At 41.4% G+C, this 20,189-nt stretch overlaps 1 protein-coding gene across 1 annotated transcript; it reads right to left on the reverse strand.

Annotated features, from left to right (window-relative positions):
- Nucleotides 1-2,786: 2,786 nt before the first annotated feature.
- Nucleotides 2,787-7,105, reverse strand: LOC118985888 (beta-defensin 116). The gene is made up of 2 exons (XM_037044701.1): nt 7,011-7,105; nt 2,787-3,017 (listed from the first exon to the last, which is right to left on the reverse strand). Exons 1-2 carry the CDS (start codon nt 7,075-7,077, stop codon nt 2,806-2,808), a joined length of 279 nt encoding a protein of 92 aa, XP_036900596.1. The 5' UTR covers nt 7,078-7,105; the 3' UTR covers nt 2,787-2,805.
- Nucleotides 7,106-20,189: the final 13,084 nt, after the last annotated feature.

A 20,189-nucleotide genomic window follows, 5' to 3' on the forward strand; every position in this document is an offset into this window, starting at 1 on the left:
AAAATTGCATGCTTTCTTTTATAATTTAACATACCTCAAAAGGCTCCTGTAAGGTTTGTGTTGATAAACAGTGGAAAAAGTGAAACTGGAGAAGGCAAATACGAGAAAAAACTGGTGTTGGTGAGAATGAGGGAGACCGTACAAAACTGCAAAGGTCAAAGACACTATTTAATGGGGGTACTGATAACAGAATTCAGATAGACAGATGGGCATTCGAAAACAAAGGCAATCACATTGCTTTGGAGAAGAAGAAAGGGAATATGGCGTTGGCGACTCCTGAAGGAGTTGAAATGTACATTTGAGGGAATAAAAAACACGAAGGGTTTCTTAATTAGTTGTGAATTCTCACTGTAATAATAGTGAAATAGAAATTCTCTACTTACAATTGTTGCAAAGGCTGATTTCATCATTAAATTGAGATCAGTTTAAGAGTTAGACCCACAAGCACATTCTAATGGCTTAAACATGGTGACTTGAGATGAATCCAGGGGGCGAAGGGGGATCGAGAATGACTCACTCTAGGTTTCTGAATTGAGCAACAGAACGAATTGCAAATGTCAGTTACTGAAACGGAAAGACAAAGGTTTCCAGGCACGGAAACAGGTTTAGAATTCAGTTTAGGACACTTTGAGCCTGAAATCCAGGAGGACACAACAAATATGCAATTTAATGTGTGAGTTGGGACCTAGTCTGAGTCGAACATATAAACACAGAACTTCCCCAAGATCATGCAGCTTCTGAGCAGCAGTGAGAAGCAGGGGGGAAACCCTTCTGTCTCCGTAGTCGTGTTTCTCTCTGAGACTCGTAGAAATCAGGGACTCGGGCATCTGCTTTAAATCTAGAATGCCACACCCACCCTCACTCTACAAATGCTGCTGATGTGGGAAGTCTAGAAATATTATATATTGCAACTACAATGCTGAACCCTTTCTTCCAAACACTAAAATATGTGTCTAGCCTGGCTGGTGTAGCTCAGTGGATTGAGTGCAGGCCAGTGAACCAAAGGATCGCAGTTCCATTCCCAGTCAGGGCACAGGCCTGGGTGGCAGGCCAGTTCCCAGCAGGGGACGCATGAGAGGCAACCATACATTGATACTTCTTTCCCTCTCTCCTTCTCTTCCCCTCTAAAGATAAATAAATAAAATCTTAAATAAATATATATATGTGTGTGTGTGTGTGTGTCTAACCATGCTGCTTATGCCAAAATTATATCTTACCACAAAGATATAAACATTATTCTATTTTTCCATGAGACCTCTAAATTCCATGAAAATAAAAATCCAACTGTATTGATTTTTTATCGAGTGTCTGATCGCTGGTCCATTGGTTAGGCCTGGGACTGTCATTGTCTAACAATGAGAAATACAGGTAGAAGGTCTATAGTGAGAAAGAGAGAGAAAAATAGGGAAGATAACACATATCATGGGGTAAATGACAGAAGAAGAAACCCCAAAGGGGGCTAATAAAGAGCACCCAGAGACCAGAAGTGAAGGCAAACAAGGATTTTTAAGGAAGGATTGGCCCTGGCTGGTACCGCTTAGTAGATTGAGTGCCAGCCTGCAAACCGAAGGGTTGCTGGTTTGATTCCCAGTCAGGACGCAGGTTGCTGGCCAGGACCTCAGTTGAGGGTGTATGAGAGGCAACCGATCAATGAATCTCTTGCACATAGATGTTTTTCTCCCTCTCTTCTTCTCTCTCTTCCCCTCTTTCTAAAAATAAATAAATAACTAAATAAACTCTTTTCAAAAAAGAGATACTAAGGGAGAGTTGGGAAAACTGTAACTGAACAGTGATAAAAAATGGGTAAAGGAAAAAAAGAGAAGGAGTGAGAGCCATGCAGTGAAAATGGTAACTAGAAGCAAAGTAAATGGGAAAACCTAAAGAATACTCAAGTTTTTCAACAATGAAGGCATTGGAGAGCAAACCAGGGCCATGCTGGTGGAGTGTTAAGTGCAGAATCCAGACTTCTCTTAGCCGGGGTGAAACTGGGAACGTGAAACTTGCAGAGTGCAGCCGGGAACGCGGGTTCTATTAGTTTGGATCCGAAGACAGGGAGAGAGAAGACATTAGCCATGGAAGAGAAGTATTCACAACAATGCAAACCCCATAGCACACCAAACATGAGTCGTCACTAAGTTTGGAGTGAGAAAACGATGTTGCTCAATTCTCAGGAATAAAAGGGTTTTAAAGGTTATGAAGTACAATGTCCAGCTTCTGTTCCAAATCCCTGACACCATGACCACCATTACCTCTGTCCCACATCCAGAAATGGTCCTCCAGCCTCAAAATGAGCGAGTGCCCAGGGATTTTATCCGTCCGCTGGGTTCTGGTTCTTCGTGAGGACACCACATCGTACCAAACACACCAGGACACTCTCTGGATATCAAAGGCAGCCCTGTTGTCCCTGTCCTGACGCCACAGCACCGACTCCAAGGACTCAGCGATCTCCTCTGCACACTCACTGGATGGCCCAGACTCCATCCAGGGGCCACCTTCTCTCTGCGCTTTCCAGAATAACTCGCAACCCTCTTCATGCACTGAGCAGAGCAGAAATGTCACCTCCTTCCTTCCTTGGCACCCTCACCATCTACTGAGCTATCCTAACATCCTGTTTGCTTTTTTTTTTTTTGCCAGTGCCCTTTCCTAAACTCCATGGCTCTCCAGCTCCCAGCCTGACCTGTCCCTGCCCAGCAATGACTACCCTCAGAGGAAAGACACACATGTGAGAAAGGATGCATTTTTATGGGGAAGATGTTCCAGATCTAAATATCCCAGATGTCGGAATATTTAGATTTCCAAGTAGCTTTAAGTGTCTGTAACCAACAGGCTGGAGTCCTTTTTCACGTTGTCAGAACTGGTTATTTTTGAAGGAAGTTTCAGGCAGCCCTTCTGTTTGTCGGGGCAGGTTAGGTGTTGAACTTCCTCTTTTCTGCAGGTGTTCCTGCACATGCCACGGTAAAGGTGGCATGGATTCCAAGGCTCCTGGCTCTTGCCAAAGGAGGATCTGAGCAGGCCACCTGGAAAAAACACAGCCATGTTTAGCTTCTATGCAGCAATGGAAATAGGAGGGAGGAAGCATGATTTAAAAAGAACAAACCCTAAGAACATGAAGAGCACAGGATCTGGAGTCAAAACCACCTCAGTTCAAATCTGGACTCTGCCCTTAAAGCTCTTCATCCCTAAGCAAGTCACTCCAGTTCTCTGGCCCACTGTTGCATCATCCTCACAATGGGCATAATAACTAAGCCAACTTCTTAACGTTGTGACAATGATAAAAGTAGCATATATAATATGCTCAGAAAAATAATAAAAAACAAATATTAGGCAGTGTTGTTGATATGGGAGTCTTTTCCTGGGGTTCCAGGGCTTCAAGGGCTGCCCCTGTGAGGGCCTGTCGGTCATGTCCCAAGTCCACCGATAGATGTATTCCCACACACAGGTCTCACCAGAGACAGCTGGGATCTACTCTGAGGCAGCGCATGCGTATTCGAGCCCCTGCATTGCCTTTGTCCTTCGAAACACTCGAGCAAACACATACGTAAGTGCTCACTCTACACATGTCTACATACATTTTCTACATATGGCCAAAGCTCACTTGTGAGTATTAATGGCTAGGTATCAGGCATCCACACATGTTCATATGTATACAGGCTTTTCCCCTGGAAATACACCAGTGACGAGTCATCATTCTGCAAATATTAGTCATCCGTACTATTAGCTACCCACTGGGACTTTCAAAGACAAGGAGGCATTAGGAAGGAAATGATGCTACCAATCACCGCCATGTACCCCGCATCTTCTGTGTACCAGGCATTTTACAAACAATATCTCACTGAACCCTTGGAAAAGCCTGCTGTTATTTCCATTCACTAGATAGAGACACGGAGGCTCACAGAGGGGCCGTGTTCTGTCCATATTCCTATAGCTCATGCTTGACCAAATCAGGATTCAGTTTCTGGTCTACACGATGTTAAGCCCCAACTGTTTCCTCTTGATGTCACATGGTTTCTCTATCTGAGAAAATTTCTAGAGGCATTGAGGCTTCTACAGTTTTCAATAGATAGTCCAGAATTCATAGCTGAGCATTCAAGAACCTTTTACCATCCACCCATCCACTTATTCCACATCCGTTTACCAGCACGCACTCTGGGCCAAGCCACATACTCAGTGCTAAGCACGGATAGGTCTCAATGCCCACCCACACTAGGAAACACTGGCCAAAGCAAGTCTGATGTTATTTCCTGCATGGCAACCCCCCCTCCCCCCAATACTCCACTCTATTAATTTTTTGGCAAGACAAAGTAACATTTTTTAAGTGTAAGGGAAGTCGGAGAATGGGGTGGAAAAGAAAGAAGAAAGACTTCAGTAGCAGACATCCCATAGCACTGCGGTGCTGGTACGTACACGAACTACCCCCACATTGGCCCTCCAGTCCAGGGGAGGCGCTCAGCCGCTACATCAGCCAGCCTGCCGGCTGACCAACCACGGTGCCCCTTCATTCATTCACACTCCGGAATCGTGGAGCCACTGCATTTCCTATATCAATCCTCGCCCCCATCACGGAACCTGTGTCTCCTTTGAGATCCGCCACTTATGAACCTGCCTACTTGTAGGAAAGGCAGATCCGCAGGGGGCCTCCCCAGAGTGACACGTACACTCTTCTGGTTAAATCTGAACTGAGGATTTTCCTCTTCTCCTGAACACACTGCATGGAAGCCTGGGCACCCAAGATTTTGACTTCGTAGTCACTAGAAGATGGGTAGGAACGTAGATGCTGAGAAGAAGGATCAGGCAGGCTGCCTTTTCCTCACTCTTTCCATGTGGAAAGCAGGTCAAGACAACTCCAAAGGGATTCTGTTTAAGGTGGCTGAACAAACAAAAACAAACATGGGTTTTGTCATAAACATTTTTTTAAAAAATTTATTGATTGATTTTTAGAGAGAGAGAGAAAGAGTAACATCAATTTTGTTGTTCCGCTTATTTATGAATTCATTGGTTGGTTCTTGTATGTGCCCTGACCAGGGTCAGACCCGCAACCTCAGTGTTTGGGGACGGTGCTCTAACCAACTGAGCTACCCAGCCAGGGCGTGGACAGGTATGACTTCTCACCCCTGCACCTGTTCAAACCTTATATATTGCCTTGTGTCACAACAAACAGCAACACCTACGTCAAGTTAATGTCACCTTTGATGATCCCTCCATCTTCCAATGGAAATCAGAGGAGACCTGCCTTTGAACTCCAGCACTGCCTCTGAGCTTCTGGACCTCTGGCCTAGTCTCCCCATGGGAGAAATGGGAACGGGGGAGTTTGCACCAGATCAGAAAAATCTCGCTGTGTTTGTGAAGGAGGTTAGTAAGGTGGGTCATACTTTGTAATAACCTGGGGGGTTTAAGTATCCTCATCTCAATCTGTAGAGACAAAATCAATTGCTCTGCCATCCGTGCACCGCACACGCGATCCTTTCCCATCCAGCCTTTAAGGTTCTCCCTACCTGTGTGTGTCTATCAGGCATAAGTCATTTATAAGTTCATTCATTCAACAAACATTTCCTACCACCTACTCTGTGCCAAGCACTCAGTTTAACACCAGGAACACATACATTTAAAAGGCAGTCTTGGCTTTCAAAGAGTTTCATTTCACATGCATATGTTTGGGGTGATGAAAGGAAAAAAGGATTTTGATTGTCCCAGAAAAGTTTGTCCAGAACAGTTCCTGCCCGTAAATTCTGCCAAGCGTAAGTACCAGGTAGTTATTAAGGCACTTTGCACAACTTCTGAAGCATTGAGTGCTGTCTTCCTGTGTGCGCGCATGTGTGTGTTTTCCCAAATCCACCTGTGGTTTTTACCACAGTTCTGAGTGGGAACCAAGCCTTCCTGGACAGGAGAAGAACCATCGGTCAAGTGAAGAAGACGAACCAGGGTGAGAAATAAGGGAAAGGAGAATGTGAAGGAGGAAGAAGATGGGAAAGGGGGGAAAGGAAAGGGAGGAGAAAGGGGAGCAGAATAAAACGCTAGGCACAGTGACTCTGAACTCAATCCCAAAAAAGGAGAAACAATGTTTGTTTCCCATAGGGCTGGGTTGAGACTACTCCTGCGCTTCTCTGTACATGCCAAGGTTCAACAGAGACACTGAGGGTATTTCAGACTTCAGATATCATTTATTCTCTCTACTTATACTAATATCTAACATTTTCAGTGTCTCTAAAAATCACACTAAAGAAACTCTTAAGAATCTGAAAATATCACTGGATATTTTTCATCCAGCATTCATTCTCCCCATTTCAATAGCCACAGCTCTGCTATGATAAATTTGACTGTCTTATTCAAACTTATTCACCCCCAAAACTGGGCTAAGTCAACCACTTCCCAGATAAACCCCACATGTGTTCTGCTGGTGTAAGACTCCTACTCGAACCAAATTTCTAACTCTAACTCCCAAACCCATCTCTCCTGATAACCACCTAAGGCTCAGTTATAAAACTTCACATGAACATAAAACTATCCACACTACTCAGTCCTAATTCGCAGCCAAAACATGGAACAACCACAAACTTTAATCTAACCCAACTCTCAGTTCTACCCAACTCCACCCTCCGCTCCATTCAACAGAAATACCATTCCCTCTCCAAATTACATGAAACTATGAGTCCAGCCCAATTTTATAAATAGCGTTGCTCACTCCCTCCACATCCCTTCTCACAAAACTCACTCTCCAGGCTCCCATTGATTTCTCCAATAGCTCTCTCACACCTAATACGTGGACCAAGCTTCCATCCCAGTAACAGCGCTACCTAAAATATCTTATGCTTCAACACCCCACTACCCCAGGAAACAACAACCTCTTAAATTAGTCTTAGCAGAGCAGAACCAAGGGAGAGCTTTACATGAGATGGACCTGGGATTAGCATTCACAACTTGTCTGAGACGAGAAAGGCTTTAGGTATGTGTAGTTGCCAAGACACCAATAGCACAGGTAAGACCCCAGAGCTTTTGAGAGAGGCCTGAATTACCTGGAGTCTTATGGACCAGGATCAGAAGGATGGAAATGGTCATTAAATAGGGCTTCATGACTGACATGTCCTGAGAGAATGGAGGGCTGTGTCGCAGGGGCCCGAATACAGATGACTGCAGCGGGACAGTGCCCTCCCTGACTTTACTGGTTTTGGACATGGGCCAGGGTTGTGCGCAGTGAACTAAGAAGGGTGAGGCGCAGCCGGAGTCAGCCAGGCAGCAGGATGACAAGCATCACGTATCTGGGAGAACTGCCAGCAGCACCATGTCAAGGTGGGCCTCCTTCCCAGGGAGAGGCAGACCAGAGCCAGCCGGCCTATTGCGTGAGACACGTCGGAATGAATGAACCAGTGGGTCAATCAATCAAACTATCAAACAATGAGAAAATGAACACATAATTTTAGAAATAAAGAATATTTTAAAGAACATTTGTCTTTATCCTCCTGACAGGAATCCTGTACTAGGCATCACAGACGAAGGAAAAGAAGACAATGGTGAAAGCAAAGATGAGGAAGAAAAATCAAAAGGGAACTGCAAGTGGAGGAAGGGAGGGAAAGACATGAGGCAAAAGTAATGGAAACTCATACCTACCATGAACCTACGATGTGCCAGTCTCTGGGCTAAATGCTGTGGTGTAGGTGCGAACACTCACTACAACGCCGGGAAGCTAGGTGGTATTTTCTCCTTTAAGACAAGCATGAGCCCTGGCTGGTGTAGCTCAGTGGATTGAGCGAGGGCCTGTGAACCACACGATCGATCGAGGTTCGATTCCCAGTCAGGGCACATGCTGGGGTTGTGGGCCAGTTCCCAGCAGGGACTCAAGAGAAGCAACCATACATTGGTATTTCTCTCCTTCTTTCCTTCCCTTCCTCGTTAAAGATAAATAAATAAAATCTTAAAAAAAAAAGACAAGCAGGAGAACGTTTGGAGCCACAGTGTGACACTCCCATGCCACACATCGAATAAGGCACAGGGCCTCGAAATGGTGTCTGTCTGACAGAATAGTCCTTTGGGGGTCTTTTATTCTTCCTGTGAATGGAGGGGCAGAAAATGAAAGATAACAAAAAAAGTAATCAAATTGCTAAATATCAGAAACTAGTCACTATTCAAGACAACAAATTCAGTCTGAGGGATCCAGCAGTCAGCCCTTGAGAAATGGGAATAAAATGATTTTTTTAAGAGGACACCACGTTGACTTTTTACTCTAATGAGTCGTGTGGAAGACGGATGGGTGTTGTCCAGTGTTTTGAATGAAATAAGTGAAATGTTTTTTTGAAAGTCTAGGTTAGGACTTCCTCCTCTTGCCATTCAAGGCGAACGGGGCTGGACTAGCCTTCCCACTGCAAACAGCTGCAACACCGAACTGTAAAGAGTGTTTTACACATTGAACTAAGGGCAGAGCAGAAGTGAAAGGCAACCTATAAAATGTGAGAAAATATTTGCAAACCACCTATTTGATAGGAGGCTAATATCCAAAATATGTGAAGAACTCACACAATTCAATAGCAAAAAAGAAAAAAATCCAACTTTAAAATGGATATAGGACCTGAATAGACACTATAATAAAATGAATCATATGTTGAGATTTTTCTGACAAGACTCTTTGTTTATTTTTCAATTACAGTTTATATTCAATATTGTTTTGTAGTCATTGCAAGTGTACAAAATGTTCACTTGCAAAATGTTCTCCTGATATTTCTAGTACCCACCTGGNCTAAAGATAAATAAATAAAACCTTAAAAAAAAAAAGACAAGCATGACACGTTTGGAGCCATGGTGTGACACTCCCATGCTACACATCTAATAAGGCACAGGGCCTCGAAATGGTGTCTGTCTGACAGAATAGTCCTTTGGGGGTCTTTTATTCTTCCTGTGAGTGGAGGGACAGAAAATGAAAGATAACAAAAAAAGTAATCAAATTGCTAAATATCAGAAACTAGTCATTATTCAAGACAACAAATTCAGTCTGAGGGATCCAGCAGTCATCCCTTGAGAAATGGGGCTAAAATTATTTTTTTAAAGATTTTTATTTATATATCTTTAGAGGGGAAGGGAAGGAGAGAGGAGAGAAATATCAATGTACGGTTGCTTCTCATGAGTCCCCTGCTGGGAACTGGCCCGCAACTCAGGCATGTGCCCTGACTGGGAATCGAACCGCGATCATCTGGTTCGCAGGCCCGCGCTCAATCCACTGAGCTACACCAGCCAGGGCTAAAATGATTTTTTTAAGAGGACACCATGTTGACTTTTTACTCTAATGAGTCGTGTGGAAGACGGATGGTTGTTGTCCAGTGTTTTGAATGAAATAAGTGAAATGTTTTTTTGAAAGTCTAGGTTAGGACTTCCTCCTCTTGCCATTCAAGGCGAACGGGGCTGGACTAGCCTTCCCACTGTAAACAGCTGCAACACGGAACTGTAAAGAGTGTTTTACACATTGAACTAAGGGCAGAGCAGAAGTGAAAAGGCAACCTATAAAATGTGAGAAAATATTTGCAAACCACGTATTTGATAGGAGGCTAATATCCAAAATATGTAAAGAACTCACACGATTCAATAGCAAAGAAAAAAAATCCAACTTTAAAATGGATATAGGACCTGAATAGACACTATAATAAAATGAATCATATGTTGAGATTTTTCTGACAAGACTCTTTGTTTATTTTTCAATTACAGTTTATATTCAATATTGTTTTGTAGTCATTGCAAGTGTACAAAATGTTCACTTGCAAAATGTTCTCCTGATATTTCTAGTACCCACCTGGCACCATACATAGTTATTACAATGTTACTCACTACATTTTCTAGGCTGTACTTTACATCCCTGGGACTACTTTGTGACTACCAATCTGTATTTCTCGATCTCTTCACCATTTTCACCCAGACCCCCCAACCCTCCTCCTCTCTGGCAACCACCAGTCTGTTCTCTGTATCTGTAAGTCTGATTCTGTTTTATTTGCTCATTTATATTGCTCTTTAGATTTCACAGATGAGTGAAGTTATATGGTATTTGCGTTTCTCTGACTGACTTATTTCACTTAGCGTAATACCCTCTATGTCCATTCATGCTGTTGCAAATGGTAGGATTTCATTGTTTTTTAAGGTTTAGTAATATTCCACTTCTTTATCCACTCCTCTGTTTGTGGGCACTTGGATTACGGCCATATCTTGGCTACTGTAGATAATGCTGCAAAAACATAAGGTTGCATAGATTCTCTTGAATTAGTGTTTTGGGTTTCGTCAGATATATACCCAGAAGTGGAATCACTGGGTCATAAGGCAGTTTTATTTTTTAATTTTTTTAAGGAAACTCGATAGTTTTTCAGAGTAGTTGCACCAAATTGCAATCCAATCAAGAATGCATGAAGGTTCCTTTTCTCCACATCCTTGCCAGCACTTGTTATTTGCTGATTTATTGATGATAAATCATCAATTCTGAATCATCACATCAGCCATTCTGACAGATGTGAAGTGATATCTCATTGTGGTTTTTTAATTTGCATTTCTCTGATGATTAGTGACATTGAACATCTTCTCATATGTCTGTTGGCCATCTGTATGTCCTCTTTGGAGAAGTGTTTAGTTAGGTCCTTTGCCCACTTCTTAATTGTATTGATTTTGGGGTATTGAGTTGTAGCAGTTATTTAAAATTTTTGAATATTAACCCTTTATCAGATGTATCAGTGGTGAATATCCCCTTCTACTCAGTAGGCTATCTTTTTATTTTGTCTCTTCATTTCATTCATTTTTTTTTGCTGTGCAAAACCTTTTTTTGTTGTCATAGTCCCATTTGTTTATTTTTTCTTTTGTTTCAAGGAGATATATCAGAAAAAATGTTGCTAAGAAAAATGTTCAAGATTTTACTGCTTATGTTTTTTTCTAGTTTTATGATTTCAGATTTTACATTTAAATCTTTAACTCTTTTTGAGTTTGTCCTTATATATAGTATAAGAAAGTGGTTTAGTTTAATTTTTTTGCATGTATCTTTCCAATTTTACCAATAAAATTTATTACATGGACGATCTTTACCCTATTGTATGTTTTTGCCTCCTTTATCAAATATTAACTGTCCATATGAGTGTGGGTTTATTTCTGGGCTCGCTTTTCTGTTTCATTTCTTTATGTGTCAGTTTTTATGCCAGTTTTGTGCTTTTTTGATTACTATAATCTTGTAGTATAGTTTGATACCAGGTTGTGTGATACCTCCAACTCCGTTCTTCTTTCTCAAGACTGCTCTGGCTCTTTGGGGCCTTTTGTGGTTCCTTTTAAGATTTTGGATTATTTATTCTAGTTCTGTGAAACACATCCTTGGCATTTAGACAGGAATTGAGTTGAATCTATAGATTGCTTTGTGTAGTATGGACAGTTTAATGATGTTAATTCTTTCTATCCATGAGCACAGTATAAGCTCCCATTTATTTGTACCTTCTTCAATTTATTTTGGAAGACAATATTTTTAAAATATCAACATAATCTCTATCAAAATCCCAGGAACTTTTCTTGCAAAAATAGAAAAATTCATCATAAGTCATATGGGATCTCAAGGGAACCTTAATAGCCAAAATAATCTCAAAAGAGAACGAAGTTGTCAGACTCATACTTCCTGATTTTAGAGCTTACTGCATAGCTATGATAATCAAAACAGTGTGGTACCAGCATAAAGACAGGCACATACTGCGACAGACGGTTATAAGACTTATTATAGTGGTCGCTTTGTAAGGCATCTAAATGTCAACTCACTGTGTTGTACGCCTGAAACTAACATAATATTGTACATCAACTATAATTAAAAATTAATTTACAAATACATTTTAAAAGACGGGCATATAGAACAATTGAATAAAAGAAAGAGCCCAGGAATATGTCCTCACATCCATNGGGAGGGAGGAGCATGGGGGTGGGATGGGATGGGAGTAATAGACAGAAAACTGTACTTGAAAAATAATTAAATTAAAAAAAATTGGAAAAAAACCCATAATCTCTATCAAAATCCCAGCAACTTTTCTTGCAAAAATAGAAAAATTCATCATGAGTCAAATGGGATCTCAAGGGAGCCTTAATAGCCAAAATAATCTCAAAAGAGAACGAAGTTGTCAGACTCATACTTCCTGATTTTACAGCTTACTGCATAGCTATGATAATCAAAACAGTGTGGTACCAGCATAAAGACAGGCACATACTGCGACAGACGGTTATTAGACTTATTATAGTGGTCGCTTTGTAAGGCATCTAAATGTCAACTCACTGTGTTGTACGCCTGAAACTAACATAATATTGTACATCAACTATAATTAAAAATTAATTTACAAATACATTTTAAAAGACGGGCATATAGAACAATTGAATAAAAGAAAGAGCCCAGGAATATGTCCTCACATCCATATTCAAACAATTTTCAACAAGGGTGTCAAGACCACTCAACAGGGGAAAAAGAGTCTTTTCAATAAATGGTATTGGGGAAACTAGATATCTACATGCCAAAAAAATTAAATTGGAACCCTACCTGATACCATATGCAAAAATGACCTAATATTTGATTTTTAAAAAATGTCTAAGTACAGGAGCTAAAACTATAAAACTCTTAGAAGAAAACATAGGAAGAAAGTTTTACAGCATTAGATTTGGCAATGATTTTTTGGATATGACACCAAAAGTACAGGAAACCAAAAGAGAAAATAAATAAGCTGGCCTTGATCTAAATTAATTTTTTTTGCATAAAAAACGCTACTAAAAGAGTAAAAAGGCCACCCATGAAGTGAGAGAAAACATTTGCAAATCATATACGCCATAAGGGGTTAATATCCAAAATACATACAAAACACCTACAACTCAACACCAGGAAAATCACAACCCAAAAGGCGGAGAACTTCAATAGATAATTCTCCAAAAAAGATGTACAGATGGTCAGGAACACATGGAAAGATTCTCAAAATCACAAATCATTAGGGAAATGCAAACCACAGTGCGATACCACTTCACATCCACTAGGATGGTTTTATTTAAAGAAGAAGTAAATAAATAACAAATGTTGGCAATGACGAAGTGGCAACTTTGTGCCTGCTGATGGGAATGTAAAATGGTGCAGCCCTATGGAAGATAATATAGGGGCTCCTCAAAAAAATTAAATACAGAATTACCATGTGATCTAGTAATTCTTCTTCTAGTTACATACTTAAAAAAAAAAGCCCTGGCTGGTGTGGCTCAGTGGATTGAGTGCCAGCCTGTGAACCAAAGGGTCGCCAATTCGATTCCCAGTCAGGACACTTGCCTGGGTTGTGGGCCAGGTCCCAAGCAGGGGGCGCTCAAGAAACAACCACACATTGATATTTCTCTCCTCTTTCTCCCTCTCTTCCCCTCTCTCTAGAAATAAATATTTTTTAAAAAAGAAAGAAAAGGTCCAAACAGATGTTTGTACTCTCATGTTTATAGTAACATTATTCACAATAGTCACAAGGTGGGATAAACAAAATATTATATATACATGTAGTGAAATAGTATTCAACCTTAAAAAGGAAAAAATTCTGTCATGTGCTACAACATGAAAAAATCTTGAAGATTTTGTGGTAAATGAAATAAACCAGTTGCAAGAGCACAAATGTACAATATTTCTCACTTATGGGAGGAGCCTAGAATAGTCAAACTCACAGAGAGGGAAAATTGGGTGATTGTTGCCAGGGTCTGGGGAAGGGGCAGGAATGGGGGAATGGCAAGTTCATGTTTAATGGGTACAGAGTTTGTCTAATACTAATGTTCTGGTCAAGCATAACTTTTTGAATCCAGCCGTTCAATGGCCAGATCCTAAATAAGCCATGAACATGACCGCCTTGCAGCTACCAAAGACACTTGACCTGGCTCTGCTGTATCTGGTATTTTAATTCCCAATGCTGACTTAATATAGCTCACTCATGGATCTTGTATGAGAAGCACACAAGGAAATACAAAAGCGTACTATGTTATATAAAAGTATAATAGTCCTCATGAGGTTTTAGAGTCTTATGTTCCCACAAATATAAAATCAGCCCAGCAGCCGCACTTACAGCTGCTGTGAGAGCTTTTAAATTTGCCACCAGCCTTGAAGGGAATATCTCTACTGACTGTAAATGTGGGTATGAGATCTGCATATTGCCAACCAGATGTGGATGGACAGAGGCTTTCTAGCACCAATGAACTAAAATAGTACACCTGAGACTAATTTAATATTGTATAGCCAGTGTAATTGAAAAGTGAAAATTATTTTTAAAGAAACCTTCCTGCACATTACAAACATTAAATTACATCAAATGCAAAAAAAACCCCTAAAATACCACATGGAAGCTGGTGATTATTAGAGTCCTCACAATTTCCCAAACAGATTTATGTAATTCATCACAGAACTCCCACTGAACAACAAGCTGAAATATCTAAAAAGAAATGAACATACACAAAAAATATTGATTGAAATGTGGGCTGGGGAAATCGAGGTCCCATTACTTCTATCCACAGTGTCAGGAATATACAACTCCCCCCCCAAAACTGGAAAACTGTACACCCAGGGGAGCTACAAGAGCACTGTAGGAATATGGGGGTTACTCAGTGATACTAGTCCTGTACCCCAATTTTGCACAAGCATGGCTTTTCATGCCACCTAACTAGCAATACCACTCAGACAAAATAAACATACCGAAACTTTTGGAATCACCCCACTCCCTTATAAGGACCAAATAATACAAACATGTGCTGTTTGTCTGGAAATTTCCTTAAGGATGCACCGAAGTACGTCAGAGGAGCTCACAGANAATTCCCCCCCAAAACTGGAAAACTGTACACCCAGGGGAGCTACAAGAGCACTGTAGGAATATGGGGGTTACCCAGTGATACTAGTCCTGTACCCCAATTTTGCACAAGCATGGCTTTTCATGCCACCTAACTAGCAATACCACTCAGACAAAATAAACATACCGAAACTTTTGGAATCACCCCACTCCCTTATAAGGACCAAATAATACAAACATGTGCTGTTTGTCTGGAAATTTCCTTAAGGATGCACCGAAGTACGTCAGAGGAGCTCACAGAGGCCCATGTTACTTAGGATCTGGTGGCAACTGAACATCATAAAGTTTCTGCCACCAGAGGGTAAGAAGTACTGTTTAGTAAAGTTGTGTATGATGTCTGCATGGCCAGAAGTATTCCCATGGGCTAACGGAGATGCTCAAACAGTGATCAAAGCCTTACTGCATGGAATCATCCCAATCTTTGTCATTCCTGGACATCTAGATGCTGATAGAGGAAGTCACTTTGTTTCTATGGTAAATCAGGGGCTCTGCAACACCTTACAAATGCCAATACCCTGTCATATTCCCGATCATCCCCAGCTTTCTGGACAAATGGAATGAATGAACCTTGCCCAAAGAATTCTTTGACTAAATTATATCAAACCACTGGCTCACAGTGACCAACAGACTTAACCTTGATTCTATGAAAACTGAGGTCAACTTTCTCGAGCAGGCATGAGTTAATGTTTGGAAGCTCTGTGAATTTAGGACTTAAGCCTAGCTCCTTATTTGCCAAACATTCATTAGTAAATAGCTATAAAGTGTTTGCTTCTCTCCTTGGGCTCATTACACCATCGTGTGGCCAGACTAGGAGATGAAGTCAAAGTTAAGGTCTTCTAGTGGCAGGCTGGACTGTCACCACGCTGGGGAGGGCCTACCAGACATTGTTAATAATTCACAGCACCCACACCACTATCAAAGTGAAGAAGCGCCACAGCTGGATACATGCCTCCCTCGTGAGACCAGCGTCTGTGACTCAATGGGTTGTAACTCCCATTAAGGACCTGAAGGTGATAGTCTCCAGAAAGTACCCGACAAGTATATGCTAGGTGAAGAAAAGAAAGAGACTCTTATGGACTCTTCAACAGAGATAAACTGTTGCTACTTCCTTTTAGTAATCCTGATCATTGTAATTTTTTTATTTGTACCAGTTAAACATGGATCTTATAGTTTCATTCCTCCTTTTTTAATTTTGCTTTTTAAAAAGATTGTATTCGTTTATTTTTAGAGAGGGGGAAGGGAGGAAAACATAGAGAGAAGCATCAATGTGTGGTCTCTCGAGCGCCGCCCACTGGGGACCTGGCTTGCAACCCAGGCATGTGCTCTGACTGGGAATCAAACCAGTGACCCTTTGGTTTGCAGGCCAGCACTCAATCCATTGAGCCACACCACCTAGGGCTATCCCTCCTTTCTTAAAAATAAGTATCTCAACCTCATGAATTTGATACCAACTAAAATTTTTCCCGAATATGGAGTAAAGCCTCAAGAGATCACTTTGTCTATAACACTACAGACCCACTGATTGGGTGGTGTAAATTTAAAAGGAATGTCATAAGTCCACCTCTGTACAACCAAACAACTAGCTATTCAGCGACTACAGGATATACTTACTAGTCCTATTATTGTAAGGACTATAGGATTGTAGGGTTGTACCTACTTTGAGAACAATCAGGTATTGTGCATAGTACTACCTATGGGAAGATTTAAGGATATGTAAAAAGATTGATCACATCATACATATGGAAGCTGAAAGCTGGTATTGGCAGATTGAAACTGCTGAAAATTGAACGAATATAACTAAGTACGTGAGTTTTCTCTTCTACTGACGTGGAACAAATATGTTAGATAGTGCCTGCCATTCAAGGAGACAAGCATATAGATGCATTTGTTTAAATAATTTTTATAAGAAAGGGAGAAACTAGCTTAGGTGGTCTTATTCACTGTTTTACAGCTCGATTGAGCTATAATTGACACACAACATGTGTAAGTCTGGAGCCTACAATGTGTTGATTTGCTGCACCTACATTGCTAACTGATTGCCACCGCAGCATGAGCTGGTTCCTCCAATCTGTCATTCCATCACTGTTTCTTTTTCGTGGTGAGAATGTACAAGATTCTCTTGGCAGCTTTGCAGTACCTGATACAGTGTTACCAACAACCATCACCATGCTGCGCTGTACGTTAGGTCCCCAGAACATACTCATCTTATAACTGGAGGTTTGTGCCCTTTAACCGACATCTCCCCATCCCTCCCACCCACCCACCTTCAGTCATGGCCACCGCTCTACTTCCTGTTTCTCCTGTAGGGTCTGACTTCATTTTTGATTATTGTTGAGTTGGTATCCAGAAAAGTTGACAAGCTTCCTTATCAATTCTAATAGTTTCCTTGTAGATTCTTTCCAATTTCTACAAAGACATGTAGGTCAGAATGAATTCCTACTTCCCCAGGTTGTTGTGGGGATAATAAGGGTAATGATGATAATTGCTAACAATGAATGAGCACCTACTGGGTCTCAAGAACTGTTCACCAGCCCTGGCTGGTGTAGCTCAGTGGATTGAGTGCGGGTCTGCGAACCACATGATTGCGGTTCGATTCCCAGTTTCAGGGCACATGCCTGGGTTGCAGGCCAGTTCCCAGCAGGGTGCTCATGAGAGGCAACCATACATTGATATTTCTCTCCTTCTCTCCTCCCCTTCCTCTCTAAAGATAAAAAAACAAAATCTTTAAAAAAAATAACTGTTCACCATTCAAAAGAGCAACTTCCAAAAATGAGCTGAAATGTAGACTGTGGTACTAGGTTGTCTTCAGCTCCTCAGAAAATTAAATGTAGCCAAAGCCTGAGAGAAGCTCAGGAGGGTGAGTGGCTGGCCTCGGTGAGTATTTCTGATGGAGATGAATTTAGAAAAACAGAGTCTATCCAATATGACAAACTCAGGATTTTTTTGAACTCTCCACAAACTTTTAGGGTATCTGTGAGTGCTATCGGCTTTTGCAAGCACCTGCGTAGCCTGTGGGACTCACACCAGCATTGGTATGGAAGGGCTAGTAGTTGGCGGCACACATCAGATTGGCCACTTCAGTTGCCAAAGATTAAGATATCTCAGAACCAACCAAATGATGAACAGGAATTCTCTAGTTCTCGAGATAGCATGTTACAACGTGGCTTCCCAAGTGGAATCAGCAGAAAGCAGAGACAGAGCAGGCACAGTGAGTGAGGGGAAAGAGGCCATCCAGCAGCTCCTGGGAAGTGGAGAGCCCAGCAGCACGGGCCTGAGTAGCTGCCCCAGCCAATCCAAGAAAACCTAGTTTCTGGGAGCCGTAGAGGAGGGTGCTGATCACGCATCACGGGCAGTGATGGCATTTGTCGGGGGCCTGGTGTGGGCTCCCGAGTCTGTGCCCTGCAGCACATGAGTGCAGCTATAGACCAGAAGGGCACCACCAGCCGCCCACCGACTTCGGTAAAGCAACAGGGTCACAGTGACTAGCGTCTTTAAAGGGGCCCTTTGAGAAGAGTTGATGCACTTTCTTATTCCAAACCACGGCTCAAACCAAAACAACACGAACCCCATAACAGCCACGTGAAACACCATAGAAGACTAGATCAATGATTTATGAAAATTAACAAATGATTTGGAAATTATTAGAATGATTAGGTGAGAATACTGTGCATCCTCTTAACTATATAGTAAATTGTTGAATATTATAAAGTTTATTTAGAAACTAAAAGGGAATATGTAAAATATTTGATCCATATACTGACTTACATATTAATTTATATTACTATATTTATTATTAAGTGTTTGTAATATCACACCTTTGTACAGATCTTGATAATACTTGTGATACAATGAAAAGGGGAAAATGTGTGTATTTATATACAAACCTGTATATGTGTAAAATGTGTGGGTTTGAGGAACAATACTAAAGCCCCTGATAATTGTGTCTGCATTTTCTTTGAAACACTCCCCCCCACCCCCTCCAAACCCACCTCCCTCCCTTGCTTCCACCCTCCCCCTTGGTTGTGTCCATGTGTCCTTTTTTTTAAAAAAATATTTTATTTATTTATCTTTAGAGGGGAAGGGAAGGAGAGAGGAAGGAAACATCAATGTATGGTTGCTTCTGGTGCATCCCCTGCAGGGAACTGACCCCTGCCGGAAACTGGCCTGCAACCCAAGCATGTGCCCTGACTGGGAATCGAACCGCGATCGTCTGGTTCGCAGGCCCACGCTCAATCCACTGAGCTACACATGTGTCCTTTATAGTAGTTCCTGAAAACCCTTCTCCCTACTGTCACCTCCCCCCTCCCCTCTGCCTATTGTTAGATTGTTCTTAATTTCAATGTCTCTGGTTATATTTTGTTTGCTTTTTTCTTTTGTTGATTATGTTCCAGTTAAAGGTGAGATCATAACGTATTTGTCCTTCACTGCCTGGCTTATTTCACTTAGCATAATGCTCTCCAGTTCCATCCATGCTGCCGCAAAGGGTAGGAGCTCCTTCTTTCCCTCTGCTGTGTAGAATTCCACTGTGTAAATGCACCACAGTTTTTTGATCCACTCATTTACTTATGGGCTCTTAGGTTGCTTCCAGCACTTGGCTATTGTAAATTGTGCTAAGGTAATTCTATAATCCTCTTTTTCTACTAATGTAGAGAATTACATTGTTAGGTTTTCTGATATATCATCTTCACATTTTAAAATATTTATTAATTGATCACAGTATACTTTTAACACATTATTAAATTTAGTTATTTACCATTTAATATGGAATTTTGGCACATACAGTACAGAGGACATTCGGCCTATTGTTTCCTGTTCTTTATTGTTCATATCTGTGTTTGAAATCAAGATAACACTAACCACCTAAAATCATCTGGGCAGCTTTTACATTTCCTCTTTCTTCTGGAACAACTTGTGTAAGACAGGAATTAACTGTTCCCTCAAAGCTTGCAAGATCTGAGGTGACCATATAATTCATGCATAATTAATATAAACAGGACACATTCAAGAATGCAGGGGAGCATTATTAATAACTATGCTGGGGCAAAAGAGCGTGAACTGTTCTGAGCAGAACAGACTAGAAGTCCGTGTTAAGACTCTGTGAGCGTGGGACTCGGTGGGAGGAGGGGAGGCTCTCAGTACCATTCCTTGTCTTCATGGCTCACTGATCTATTCGGGTTTGGATCACTTCCAGTGCTATGCTTGATGGACTGTTTTGCTTTGAAGTATTTTTCAAATGTATCATGCATATTTGCTCATAATAGAGCAAAATACTCTGCAAAGCACTGCATGCCCGAAGCACTGTATGTGGTTTTATACCCCTTCACCTCTGCCAGTCTAGCATATGCCGACTTGTCAGGCACTGGTTCGTTG

Source organism: Sturnira hondurensis, unplaced genomic scaffold, assembly GCF_014824575.4.
Source record: "Sturnira hondurensis isolate 20B ecotype Veracruz unplaced genomic scaffold, ASM1482457v3 Scaffold0004136, whole genome shotgun sequence".
NCBI classification, from domain to species: Eukaryota; Metazoa; Chordata; class Mammalia; order Chiroptera; family Phyllostomidae; genus Sturnira; species Sturnira hondurensis.

Coding starts and splice junctions, on each gene's coding strand:
- LOC118985888 (XM_037044701.1), bottom strand. CDS start 7,077: ATGTCAGTCATGAAGCCCTATTTAATGACCATTTCCATCCTTCTGATC. Junction 3,018..7,010: donor CCTGGTCCATAAGACTCCAG/GTAATTCAGGCC, acceptor TGTTTTTTCCAG/GTGGCCTGCTCAGATCCTCC.